Here is a 14,411-nt window from a genome sequence, read left to right as displayed (position 1 = left end):
TTTCAGGTGATGATGCATGTTGAATTGATTACTGAGCCCTGTTCTCTGCAAGCAGTGGAATCTTATTACTTCGACTTTGCTTGACTCAAACATCTGGTTAATTCAAACAATGTGCTGTCAGCATCAAACAAATTACAGAAGCTCCCTTTAATTCAAAATAGTACATACAATTTGAAAAAATTTTGGGCATTTTTTAAGCTCAAACTGTCTAGAGTTGACTGTATTAAATAAAACCTGACCACAATGGATGAAAATGTCACAGTTTATAGCTTTTGGGCAATAAAGCACGAATTTTGTAATACAGTGGATGCTCACTGATTTGAACTCACTTGATTGAAGCAGCCAGTTAATTTCAGTTTATCGTTAAGCAGAGTTTGAATTAACAAAAACCATTTCAGTACATGTTATGATGACAGGAACAAATCATAATTTTAAAAAAATTTTCGTCCCCCTTCAAGTTTGAACTATTGAGAGCAGACCAGATATGAAACATACATAAAAAGGAAGTTTCAAGAAAGACGTGAAGCAACATTTAATGCATTAGTACAGTTTATTTCATGCAAACCACAAAACAATCAAGTCTTTACACAGTAATGCACGAGGCAGTTATTAGAAAACAAAATTAGATACCAATAAATTTAGTTCCATATACGGCTACAACAACAACATGCTTTTAACATGCTTCTGATCTTTCCGGAAGTACCAGAACCAACATCAGGCACCATATGATTGTATATCATGCACTTGTGCACATATTCCACATAGAAAACTGCAGCACTATGAAAGCTAAAACCCATAACTATCTGCAGGCACTCCATGCAGATATATAGTAGCCTCACAGTCTTGCCATTAAGACAGTGAAAATAATAAGCTGGCTGACCGTAAATTTTAAAGAGCACCGTTTTCTCCAAATCATCGCAAAATAAAAGGGTATGCATGAGAGAAGCACAGTTCACAGCATCACAACCCTTTTGGTGAGAGAGCGAGCCATAACTTCAGTGCAGAATTGGCTACATGCATATCGTCATTAGCTACACACATGAAAAAGTGGTGCTGCCATGCAAATTCTGTGCGCACTTTTAAAAATCAGATCAGCCAGAGGAAAAAGTGCACTTTGGGGGAAAAAAAAAGGTAACAGAATGAACGGACATAGCAACAGGGTGACTGAGTTCAGGTCAACACATGCCAAGCTCTACTGTCTGTCTGTAACGTTTTGCAAATTCAGTGCAGCCTGACTTCTCTCTAGCAAAAGTCAACTGGACTAAACTAAGTTGATCTCTACAAAGGCAAATCACAGCACAGGTGTCAACTCCAGGTTCATTCAGCATTCTCAAAGAAATGCAACGACTGAGCATATGCTTCTCAACCATGCCAAGCTTGAAGAGCATTACATTAAGTGCACATGTGAGTTACGAGCTGTCAGTGTCATTTCCAATGAGGAGCTGAATGGCAAGCAAAGACCTGTTACCACTCACCTTCTCGGGGTCTTTATCTTTTAGGAACCATTTCTGGAGGCTGTTTCGAAGGAGCACGTAGAAATACTTTCCGCCTTCTTCCATTGTTGGCTCCACAAGCACTTTTGCGAGGTACCTCTGAAAAATTGAGGAAATGCATCAGTGCCTAGCAAGAGTAAAAAGCTCAAGGCAAACACAAGGTTTATGCCAGCCACAAATCGCATGCAATGTTAATGCACCAAGGAATGCTGCACTAAACTTGCTGGCAATCAGGCAATGATCGCAACCTTTTACATAATAACCATCGCTGCCAACCCAATAGTGAATCTTCTCTGTTCTCCTTCAAACTGTGCAGAAAACTATCAACTTCTATGAAGTGATACACCATTGTTTCCTTTTGTGCTTAGACTACAGTAAGAGAGAGAGAGAGAAACAACTTTATTGATTCGAGCTCGACGTCTGCTTAGACGCCGTCGATGGGAGTGGTTCCTTCTTCACGGGACCCATATGATTCCCTAGCCGCCTGGCCCCTGGAGATCAGGACGAGCTGGTCTTCCACGGCGAGGCTGGTTAGCAAGGTCTCCCATCGCTCGGTAAGGGAGGGTGAGGGATGGGGTGGGGTAGTGGGGCAGGTAAGAGGTGGGGGGATTTCCTTGTTGAAGTTGCATGCCAATGTTTGGAAGAAAAGAAAATGCTTAAGTGCAATGACAGGGAGGTGGAATTGTTTTGTTAGTACCTTTTTTATTTAAAATGCATTTGATATTACACAAAAGGAGCAGGCACAACTCAACTAAGAGTAACAGCTAGACAGAGATGAACGTTTCACTGCCGCTTGAAACAAAAGCACATTTAACGTTAGTAACAACCTCAGGGAACACTCACAGCTTCCAACTGGGCAGGCATAGTCCCGAAAATAAACGATGACACTTGCTGTCCAATGCCTGTTAGAAGTCCCTGGGGTGTCTTAAGGGGCTTGATCAGCAGTGTAGTCTGTAAGATAACGATGTTGCAATACCAGAGTAAGAGATCTGTCACTCAATCTCACATGCAGCACATGAAGCAGACTGTCTAGGAACCGCAAAAATATCTGAAAAATTAAATTCAGCCGTAAAAAAATCACTTCAATTCTAACTGCCAAGCAACTGGTGGAAAAGGTCAGTAGTTGTGTGTGCATTCTGACACTTCATGCGACTAATCTTGTAATGCATCGTGTACACAGACAATAGATGGTGTCGGCTTCCATGAGATCGATGTTTTATGACTGTGCTGCTGTCGAAACATCACCGACAAATGCACGAGATGGGACAAAGTCCAGATGCACAAACTTGAGAGGACACTTATGCTCTGCCTTAAGGGTATGACACGATAGTGTTAATGAGTCCCTTCAGTGGCTCAGGGTCCTCTTTGCATATCCTTCCACAGACACAGATACTGGGGCCAAATTACGGAATGATCACAACTTCAAAACAGTCACATAACTCCTATTAGTCACAAAGCTCCTATAAGTCAGCATGGACTGGCAGATATATCAACCATTAGGAGCTGGGCCAATGGATCCAGTTTGTGATTTGATTGTTCCATAATACGTTCCCTGTTCTTTTCCCATCAATTAAAAGGGCTCTGAAACACCTTTCAAGGAATTGAGAGATGGCTGTTGGTTAGATTCTTTCAGATATCAGGAAAAGAACCTCAGGTGGTCGAAATTTCCGGCGCCCTTCACTATGGCATCCCTCATAGCCTGATTTGCTTTGGGACATTAAACCCCATAAATTGAACCAGGAAGCTACCATGGCCGCGGCCGGTAAGTCGCGTAGCTCCAGCGGGTCAGGAAGCTCCGCCCCTGGAGGTGGGCTGGTGGAGGAGCGCCGACCTTCCAGAGAACAAAAAGTGACAAGAGGAGAGGGAAAGATGCAAACATGCTGAAATTAAAATTTTTACTACAGATAACTCAGCTTATACAAAGCCCATTAAAAAAATTCATGCTGGACAATATTCATGAAGCGGCATGCTTTAACACCCCAGGCATACCGCAAAGCTATTAGAACCCCTTTCAGAGCCCCTTTAAGAGTACAGTGTGATACAGTATTACAGATCCCTCCCGGGCAAGTACTCTTTCTCTCTCACCTGGGTTCTGCCTACATGCCCATATATGCAGAATTGGTCCTTCTCTAACTTTATTTCATAAATAGCGGGGAGACCTCATACTCCGCCTGGTGCAGTAGTGGAGCGGTTATGTGATGCACCACGGCCTCGGCAGGCGGCTGTTTCTAACACAGCTACCAGTGGGGCTTGTGAGACCCAAGTTGCGCTTCCAGAGCAACTTGTCGTGACCGATCATTAATTTTGCCACCTGCCATGGTGGGCAGTTTGTTGTCCATGACACCACCAATGACGCCGTATTTTCTACAGAACAAGAGCCTTAACACCATCACATTAAAAGTGACTCCACTGCACAAGTTCACTTCACGGGAGGTGGCCTTGAGTTCATAGCATCCACCTTGCATTCGGGAGGTGCTGGGTTCGACCCTCAGTGCTGATGGGTACCTACCGGTTTTCTAAAGGGTGAAAAATTTCCCCCGGTGTGGTGCTTGAATTTTCTGGGATGAAATGCTTCAGAAAAGAATGTTTAAGTTGTATGACAACCGAAGGAATCACTGACCCATCAATTCAATGGTTTGGTCCAAGACCCTTTTCTCAAGCATTTCACCTCAGAAAAGCCGAGCATCAGGCTGGGGGAAATCTTGTACCCGTTAAAAAATTGGTGGGCACCCGCTGGCACTAGGGAACAGACCTAATACCTCCCAAATGCAAGGTGGATGCTCTGTCACAAGGTCACCGCTTCGGTCCTACCAGCGCAAACCTCTGAAGAAAGCTGGGTGCCAGCCCGGGGGGCGCTTGTCCCCATTTTTACTGGTGGGTGTCCAGCAGTGGGTTTTGAACCAACAACCTCTCCCAGCCAAGACGGGCACCAAAACCACTAGATCATGGCTGAAGCCTGCATATTTAGGCCTAGTGACTAGAGCCGAAAATCAACCTCAGAAACGGCAATACACTGCTGCATGCACTACGTGACGGCTGGTACATAATGAGAGGCACTTTGCCTGTCAGCAAAACGCATGTTATTGCCAAAATCACGATCAGAAAGTCAGGGCTGTGATGCATTTTGCTGCAGGTATGCAGCCAATCGCTTTGAAAAACATCGCCACTGCCTCCTCGCATACTTGGGAAGAGAGGACTCGGCACAGAGAAGGGTCATGAACTGTGTCTGTATTGTAAGTCTGTATAGCGGAAGACATCTGGCAATGACAGGAGCTTATAATCACATGTGCGCAATGCACTAAACCAAAAAAAATACAGTGGAGCCCACTTAAAACGAACCTGACGGTCACATGGATTACATTCAGTGTATCCGAGGTTCAAAGTAAGTAGACTTCCCATGTTGCAGCCAAATATACAAAGTCACACAGTGTAAATCAGTTATGCACGTCTGTTTATACAAACTAGAGCCTATTACAGCTCCTTCCAAGCCCTCCAGAGCAATCATATGCCCTTCGCCTATAGCGCTGCTATCCACAAGCTCCTTCAGAAACGCGACTTAACTAATAACAGTGCTAGCCTCCACGGCAGCTAGTGGTAGGTCGGCCTCCTCATCAACTTCATCACATCCCTGGCAATGGGAGGGTTCATTACTTCGGGTACTAATATTTTCTTCAGTGTATGGCTCTCCAAAGTCGGCATCATCATTCGCACTAATGAAGCCGTCCCAGGCAACATCAGGTCATGCTAGCTGCATGTCGACATGTTGCCACAATCTAAATGTGTCCGTAACAAGAGCATCTTCCATCCATCGTTCCTGGGATGATAAATTCTGCCTTACGCACACAGTTCTTGATGCAACTCGCCGTTAGTTCCATCCACGCGAACGTACCCCATGGCGGGAAGAAAAAGAGTTACCCAAACTGGGACGCTGGCATCTGGTCACTCAATTGCTATCGGTATGCTCTGGTAACACAGCGCCGATTAGACACCTATAGCACACGAATTATGCCAGTGCCAAGTTGGCAGGTCTAGAACGTCGCGTTCGGTGGCAGTAAAGCGTGGTTGCCGCAGTCAGAGAAGGAGTGGTGCATCGCACTATCACCGAGCAAGAACAAGACCTTATATTTTTTTTCAGCCTCCCGATGAACAAATTGCCTCTCATCCCCATACCCACACTAAATTTATGTCTAGTGGAACATTCGTAGAAAAAAAAAACGTCACGCAACGCCCAGGCCTTTCCGTGGTGCCTGTAGCACACCAGAATGTAGCTTCCAAAGCACTGAATTTTTGCAAGCCTTCCCGATGACGCACGGCCACTGGTTGCTGCTATCCATTCTTGGGCACATGATGGTAACGCGAAACTTACTGCCCTTTTTTCCAGCACAAGGCATGTCCTTCCAAACCATGCGTTTTTGGCGGCTGCATCTGGCAAACTGTTGTGTCAGCATTCTGCACATCCCGTATTTATTTGTTTGCCTTTGGATGGTGGCATTCTTTCCATAGAAAGGGGGGAAGGAGGTGTCAAGGAAGCTTGGAGGTGCTTGTCGCTCTCCACTCCTGCAACCCTGGTGAAAATCTTAACTGGTCCAACTGGTTTATGGGACATTCTCAGTTCCAACTGCACCAGCTGAGAAGCAGCTCATTGTCAATTGGTTGCAATTGGAATCAACTGGAAATTTTTGTCCATAGACCAGTTGGACCAGTTACGATTTTCACCTGGGAAGAAAGAGGGTTTTCAACTCCAGGGTCGAATTTACAGGACGTGCTCATTCGCTGTAATTGAGTTGTGTGGCATCCCTTGTTCATTGTATCTGAGATAATTGCCCTAAAATGCATTTTGACGGTAGCACCGCCCTCATTTGTAATGAGAAAGCATTTGTTATAACTGCGGCCACTATAAGTGGGCTCGAATGTATCATTTAAAGAGGCTCTCTTATAGCTTAAAGTCCATTATATTCTAATCACTTCTCGATATTTCTTGAAATTCGAACTGAGGTTCTTCCGTAGAACGGCAACTTAGTGACACAAGTCCAAAAAATTGAGCAATCATTTGCAATGTGTCCGAAAATTTAGTCACTATTATACACTGGCTCTATACGCCATGCGGCAGGGCCGCAAAAAAGTCCGAATAACCAAGCATGTAGGAAAAAACTTAAAATGAATTTTCTGTCAGAAACTCTTCTGCTCTTGAGCTTGAGGGAACGTGACTGACACCTGCGACACAAGATGTTACAGCAAAAGGCCTACTTACTATTTTAAGCTTTTCTTCAAGGTAAACACACTGGCTAACTACAGTCATGCCCGCTTATAACAGCCCCATTTAAAATGAAGCCTCCCTTTGTAAAAACAAAGGCGTTTTGACTGTCACAATGCAAATAAGCCTATGACACTCAATCTGAGATAGAAAGAATGTCCACTGATACGAGACTTGATCAAAGCAAACATGCAGATGTAACTAACTCACTTGTGAGGATGTGCTACAAGGCTGTGGCTGTTTATTGCTGACAAGAATGACCATCATAACCCCACCGACTTTCACATTAAATATGTAATTATAAACACAAAATTTTCACTTGCGAGTTCTCTTCTTTGAAATGATGTGCTATTCCCCTATAACTGCTAAATAATTTATGAGTGAATTTCTTCTGGCTTGGTTTTATGGAGTTTATCGTGCTAAAGTGACACAGGATATGAGGGGCGCCGTTGCGGAGGGCTCCAGATAAGTTCGACCACCTCGGGTTCTTTAAAGCGCATTGACATCGCACAGTATATGGGTATCTGGCATTTCGCCTTCATTGAAATGAGACTGCCGCGGCCGGGACTGAACCTGCGCCTTTCAGGTCAGCCGCCGAACACCATAACCACTGAGCCACCGCGGCGAGTTGAATTTCTTCTTTTATGCTATTTCAGTTTTTGCCTGATCAACCCAATGATGGCTGCGACTTCAAAAGTAGCTTTAGGCCACGCGAGGTATGAAAAAACTGCAATATAAGCATTGATATGCAGTTTTCGTTCACTAAACCACTTAAGCCAGCCTGCTTCAAGAGCTGGAATGACAACAAAGAAGCAGCAATTTTTTTCATGCCTCACATAAATTAAAGTGATAACCTTTGTTTGGCTGATGAAATCGAAAGCGCATGAGAGAAAAGTTCAGTTATAAATTGCCGCAGACTCGTGATAATTCAAACTTGAATAATTTGTACTTTCAGTGAAATCAAACAAATTTTAAAATTCTGGCTGGCAGGCTGTATTTTCAATGCGTTTTAGAGCCAGTCAGTTGATATCGTGATTTCTCTTAAATTTGGTTAATTCAAACTTTGTCTTGTTACTGCGCTCCTGGCACGTGAAACAGTGGCGACCAAGGTCGAACACGCCATATTTCTAGTGCTGAGTTAGCTCAAAATTCGGCTCCTCCAACTGGTTCACTCAAACGCAGTTCAAAGGGGGGCCGTGCCAATCAGAGTCACCCTGTCGCTGCATAGTTTCATTTTCTGAGCTTTGCTATCAGCCCGTGACGATTGCAGCTGTCGGCCACACTTCAGCGAGACAAGCCCGGCTGGCCAAAGGTTTAGATGCTAACCAGCACGTCACTGTGCCTTTTTTCTTTTTAGAAGGCGTCTCAATTCGGGCACAAAAGTCCAATCCCCTTGCTTCCATCCACGTCGCTCTTTGTTTGGTGAAGCCTCCTTTCATGTACAAGTGAAGCCAAAATATTACGGAGCACACTTTGGCAGCAGAGATTTTCTGCGTTCCGTACAGAAGACACGATGGTTTCTTTGTTTCATGCGCGAGTGCATTAGTGGCATATGGTAGCATATGTATACAGTAAGTCCTAATTTCCGTTAGGTAAGGTGTCACAACAGTTTGATTGCTGAGCTGTACTCCGTAATATTATGGCCAGGACTTTATAACGCCGCTTGTGAGCAGGCCCCACTGACAATGTGTCGCCGTTGTGAAGGATGTCGTGGAAGGCCTTAATATGGTGCAGTTCTGCTTTGGTATTCCCAATAGTGGGCATAGGAATGCAGTACACAAAGAAAGAATTGCAACAAATTGCCATTTCTGCGCAGTTTTCTCTTAAAAGCCGATGACTGTTGCCTATTTTTTCATCAATTAAATTTTCTGTGGTGCAAAACTGTTTCTGAAAGCATTTTTTGCAGACGTTCAACTATTATTCAACCTTTAAACAATTCGTACCATTTTTCCAGAAGTCCCTTGAGGTAAGGTGATTTTACTTTTGGAGGTACCAGCGCATTATTGATATTTTGTTTTCACCCACACTTGAGTATACATATAACTGCCTTTCACCCATAATCATGTGGTGCTAAAAAAACTGAATTTGCATAAAAAAACAGGTCAAAAATATTATTTGTATGTATAGATATCTATCAAAAAATCCCATTTAGTTCTGGACCATATTAAGGTGCACTTCTCATACCTCAAACTTCTGATTAGGACCTTGAAGTTTGCATTAATGAGCACCTACTGCAATTAGCAGCTGTAGGTGAATATTCGTGCGGTGATCAATGTATACTATCTTTGTATCATTGCAAAGAAAAAAAACATGCAACTAAAATTATGCAGTGGGCTATGATTTTTTAAAAGTGATGAACATGAAAAGAATGCTGGTTATGCAGAACACAAACGCAAGATGAAAAAGAAGTCTGCAATGGGTGTACAAAACTGCCCTGCTAACAAAATACTTTGCCATAGATGGGGTTAACCCAACAAATTCAAATTTTGATGACCAGGCTAGCTTGTTATAGCCTGGTAAGCTTAGGGACTCAGATACGGCAAGATGCAACTTTTGCCAACTTACTTGTCCTTCAATGGTGGATGGTGTCACCAGCATCAGGGAGCTTGTAGTGGTGGCCACGATGCAGCCGAGAGGCTGCAACAGCAGCAAAATTACAGTAATTACAAAATTACTAGTTTCTCAGGGATGCTGCAACATTGAACTGAGCAGTGTGGCCAACTGGCCATTCCCAAGGACTTGGCAACATGAGTGCAGCCTCAGCCGCAAACAATTTCTAGAATAACAGGCAACAAATGAACAACTATTTACTTCTTTTCCGACACTGGTCCAAACAGACAATAACAGATTGCACAAGGATCAAAAAAAAAAAAAAAGAAAACACAAAAACTGCACTCAACCTCAATTGTCCGTCAAAGGCAATGCAATTTGTTAAGTTGACATCACGGACGACCACCTAGAGTAGTTGACTGTAGTAGTTGGTCAACAAAAGCTGGAAGCAGTCATTAGATGTCATTCAACTTTAACATTGTCTTTCAGCAATGTGGACAAGTAGCTAAAAGTAAAGCTGTAATGTTTACAAATGGCTCAAGACATCTGAAACTCAATAAATGTGCATGCGACACACCTGTCTGGTGCAGCGATGTGTAGCAAAAAAGGCCTAGGCCTAACTTTAAGCTCCATTTAGCGGCAGCATCATAACAATTTGGCGTATCAAAGAATTGCAAACACTGCCTTTTCATTGGTTTATATCCCTATAACTAATAAATACTTGCTGGACTCGCTCACCTCCGTGTTGGTAAGGGAGCAGCACTCTTCTCCGTGGAGGTCGGCTAGAGCATCGATGGAGCAATCTTCATGGGCGATGTTGGGCCAGTAGCGCAAAATGCCAGCTGGCGCCACAACCAGTGCCGCCGGGGCAAGCTGACCCCTCAGCAGCACACAGACCAGGTCGGCCCGGTGGGCCAGGTCACTCGGCGGCAGCATCAGCACGTGGCACTGTCAGATAGAGTCGCAGAAGCAGTGAAGTGAAACTCCACACAAGGTGGACACAGTAAGACATCCAAGGTGATAGTCATCGGCTGGATTATGTCCACTGCAGGACAAAGGCCCTGGTATTGCTCTCCAATTGCCCTTGTTCCACACAAGCTGCTGCCACACCACATTCCTGCAAAATCCCTAATCACTTTCCTCCACCCGACTTTCCACTGCTCTTGGCTGTGTGTTCACTTCCTTAGAATACGTTACCTTAATGAACCTATCTGTTTGCAGCATCACACGTTATGCCCCCGCTCATTTCCTCGTCTTGATTTCTGCTATAACATAACTCAAATCTGCTCCATAATCTCTCTTGCTCTCTTCTTGTCTCTCAATAATACCTTGCATGCAAGACCGGTTCAATTAAATCCAAATTTGAATTTAAGGACAAATTCTAACCCTGAGGTAGGTTAAATCTGAATTTTCTTCAAATTTTGTGTGATGAAAAAGATCAGCCTGAAAATGAAACAACAAATATGTTTATCTCCATGTATAGGGCCTGTCCCAAAACTTCCCGGAACGATATTTTGTAGAGAGCTGCGCCGCCAGGCGGGGCAGCGCTTTGGGTGGAGAAGTTAGTGGGGGATCTAAGCTTTGAAACGAAACTGGTCTCAGTTTCCTGCGGGCAGTTGTTGAGCAGGTCACGCTCCGCACAGAGGTAGCTACTGCGCCTTCACCGAGAAAAAAATGAGCCAGTTTTTGGAGCAGCATTATAGAATCAAGTTTTGAGTGAAACTGGGTAACAATAGGGCGGAGACACTCGAAATGCTTCGTAAAGCCTACGGTGACGGCGCAATGAAACAAGGCCAAACTTTCATGTGGCACAAGACGTTCTGAGAATGTCGGGAGTCCATCAATGACGACGAACGCTCAAGACGCCCATCGACATCACAAACATACGACTCAGTGCAAAAAGTGCGCCAAGTTTTGCACAAGGACTGGCGATTGCCTTAGTGGAGGCACCGCAATAATTCCGACTAGCTGGGAATCTTTAACGTGCACTGACACCGCACAACACACACGCTCCTTTTGCGTTTCGCTCCACCTAGTGTTGTGGGGGAACAAACCAATAGGACACCCAACCCAATCACCTCTCTAGCTGCAACCAGTCAATAGCCAATAAATGTTTTTAAGCTATAGCTTCATAAGAGTTCCAATGATTAGGGAGGAGTGTGGAATACCCAAAAAAATCATTCATCGCATTTTAACACAGGATCTTCAAATGAGGAAAGTCTGCGCAAAAATGGTGCCAGAAGTCCTGACAAGTGAGATGAAGGAAACGAGTTTGTTCAAGTGCCAGGAATTAAATGAACGATACGAAACGGACCCAGAATTTTTGGACAGAGTGATCACAGGGAACGAGATGTGGATTTATGAGTATGATATCGAATCAAAGCGTCACAGCAGCGAGTGGCACATCATGAAGTCTCCTTGCCCGAAAAAAGCAAGGATAAACAAATCACGAATCAAGGCAATGCTCATTGTATTTTTTGACAGAAAAGGTGTGGTTCACTGTGAATTCGTACCGCAGGGATAAACACTCAACAAGGAGTTTTATTCTAAAGTGCTCAAAAGGTTGTGCAATAGGGTTCGAAGCGTCCGAAAAAATTCGCAACAATTGGGTCTTGCACCATGATAACGTGTCAAGCCACAACACGCTCACTGTCTCCAGCAGACCAAAATAGGTGTGGCACGCTACCCCAGCCGCTATACAGCCCCAATCTGGCACCACCAAACTTATTTTTGTTCCCAAGGATCAAAAGAACCCTAAAAGAAACTGGGCATGGGACGTTGGAGCCAGTTAAAGGAGCTGCGACGACCTCGCAGAAGGAGCTTCCCATTGACGGCTTCCAGGGTGCCTTCAATGATTGAGTGAAGCATTGGAAACAGTGCATCGAAGCAGAGAGAGAATACATTGAAAAGTTTTAAAAAGATTGAAAACTGATACTGAATAAATGATTTATAAAAAAATGATCTGGGAAGTTTTGGGACAGACCCCGTACAGTCGCGAGTAAAAAAGATCAGCACTAGTGACATGCCACCAGAGCGGCAGATAAGACGAGTTGGACTGCAGCTACAAACATGCTGATAACAAAAGTACCAAGTGTGTTCGCAAAGCACAGTGCCGCACCAGCCGCGTGGTGTGATTTTCGCCGTTCCAGTGATGTCACTCTGCTAATCATTTTTTACTCATGCCTGTACCAGCCATATACAAACCCACTTTTTCATTGCTTGCTGCATTTGATACAGTACTCTTTAAAGGGACACCCACGGTTTAGGATCAGTGACCTGCCAAATGGCTATACATGGGCTTTTTAAACCCAAGCTGCAACTCTCCAGCAGTCAAGCCTTGATGAACAAACAGAGTAGATTTTGAAATGGCGTGTTTTTTTAGAAGAACTGGGATGCTGTTCATTTATTCCTTAAATTCACAATCCTAACCAGACAGACCTCTGTCGAGAGAGTTCTTAGGAGTCAAGATTTTTTTTTTTTGTTAACAAGCGAAGAGGTTTTGCCAGTGGCTCTTGGCTTGGGAACTTCGCCAGTACATTTCATTTTGTGTAAAAAATAATTGCACCTATTAATAACAAACTTTAAAACCAAAATTCAATGCAAAGCCTCGTGGGCGCGGCGTAGCTTTCATTCCAGCAGCGGCTAGGTGCGTGTCTTTTGAACAGCTTCCTCTAGCTGCTCGTGGGTGCAGCAGCTAGCATACTCGGAGCGTCCCAAGGTCAAGCTGTATCTGTCATTGCAGGCCCCACAACTTGAACAGAGAACTCATTTTGGTGCCTTCTGACTGGTAGTGCTTGCCTGTTCTCTCTATTTTGGATAATTCGATACCTGCGTTCTTATGGCGAAAAAAAAAAAATCAAAATTTTATTCACTGAAAGGCACACATTCTCACAGACGTACGCAAGGCAAATGCTAGAACTTGTGCCATATGTCATTCTACATCCTTTCGTAAGCTAGCAATCATGATTTTTGAAAGATGACTGAAAGACCACACATTTCGCGAAACACGCTGAACGACTGGGTAAATGATCGAGTTGCTTGCAATAGCTGCGTAGTCCCGGGCCATGCCAGCCATCATGCTGGAAAAAAAATGCACGCAATTCAGCGGGTTTCAGACTGACCAAGCTGGGTCATGCACGCAGTATTTATTTCCATACTCCCGCGATGACCCGGGGCGCCACAGAGGCAAAGTAATCTTATCACAATGTTCGCTGATTCGCCCCCAATCCTTTGCATAAAATGGTTCACTATACTGTTAGTTGCATATAGCACATGATGCAGGACACTTACATTTCTGTTATGCAATCCCTTCTTGTATTGCCACACACACAGCTTTCGGCCGCAAACCAGCCATGCCCATCCACAGCTTGAAATGCGTGTGGTGATATCTGTGCCAGCTGCAACATAACAGGTGGAATTAGGTGCAAAAAGAGCATTTCACAAAGAATGCAAGCAACACGTTGCTACAAATGAAGTGCGAAACTGAAATGCACAGAAGCTATTAAACTGTCCTTACGCTCTGCTTCGATGAGAGCTTCGCTGACGAGTACAGGGAGCTCAGTACCGAAGATCTCAACGACATGGTTTGCAGTTTCTTCAAGAACTTGAGACTGGTGCAAGGGGCTCTCGTGAAGCTGACTCCTTTAATACAGAAGAACAAAATGCATGTAATGGCAGCATAAATCGATGAAGAGGATGCAACAGCACTTAAAGGTGCCCTGCGATGTAATCAAGCATGATGTCTTTGTTCTTTGTATGCAAAGTAAGAGACACTTTGATGCTTGAGCACCCAAAGAGATCTCTGAAATCATAAAATTTAATATTTTAATCTTCCCCAGAAATGCTCATTTTGAGCCGATGGTATCGCAACACAGCGGTTATTTTCAGCCGTGGAAATGAGGTGGTATCCAGACAGGGCACTGCCTATCTCATTGGTTGGGCTTTGAACCTAGTTCCTTTAACTCCCAAAATGGATCCAAAATATTATGTTTCTGAGCACTGTAAGCTTACACATTCCACAAAAACTGAAAAGAAGCAGTGAAAGCGAATGAAAACTAATAACACTTACACTAGGGGCGACACTTTCAATTTCACTAAAAAGATTTGATTGATTG

At 44.0% G+C, this 14,411-nt stretch overlaps 1 protein-coding gene across 3 annotated transcripts in view; it reads right to left on the bottom strand.

Moving 5' to 3' along the window:
• Window positions 1–14,411, bottom strand: part of LOC144115270 (nuclear pore complex protein Nup133-like) — a 144,638-nt gene that overhangs the window by 74,050 nt on the left and 56,177 nt on the right. For all 3 annotated transcript variants that reach the window (XM_077649577.1, XM_077649578.1, XM_077649579.1), the window contains 6 exons: window positions 13,814–13,938; window positions 13,588–13,694; window positions 10,036–10,245; window positions 9,313–9,384; window positions 2,337–2,444; window positions 1,476–1,592 (listed from right to left, as the gene is read on the bottom strand). In XM_077649577.1, coding sequence (XP_077505703.1) covers window positions 1,476–1,592; window positions 2,337–2,444; window positions 9,313–9,384; window positions 10,036–10,245; window positions 13,588–13,694; window positions 13,814–13,938 — 739 coding nt within the window. The remainder of the gene's footprint in view (window positions 1–1,475; window positions 1,593–2,336; window positions 2,445–9,312; window positions 9,385–10,035; window positions 10,246–13,587; window positions 13,695–13,813; window positions 13,939–14,411) is intronic.

This window comes from Amblyomma americanum, chromosome 1 (assembly GCF_052857255.1).
Source record: "Amblyomma americanum isolate KBUSLIRL-KWMA chromosome 1, ASM5285725v1, whole genome shotgun sequence".
In the NCBI taxonomy this organism is placed as follows: domain Eukaryota; kingdom Metazoa; phylum Arthropoda; class Arachnida; order Ixodida; family Ixodidae; genus Amblyomma; species Amblyomma americanum.
This window is presented reverse-complemented; position numbering and strand designations above follow the sequence as displayed.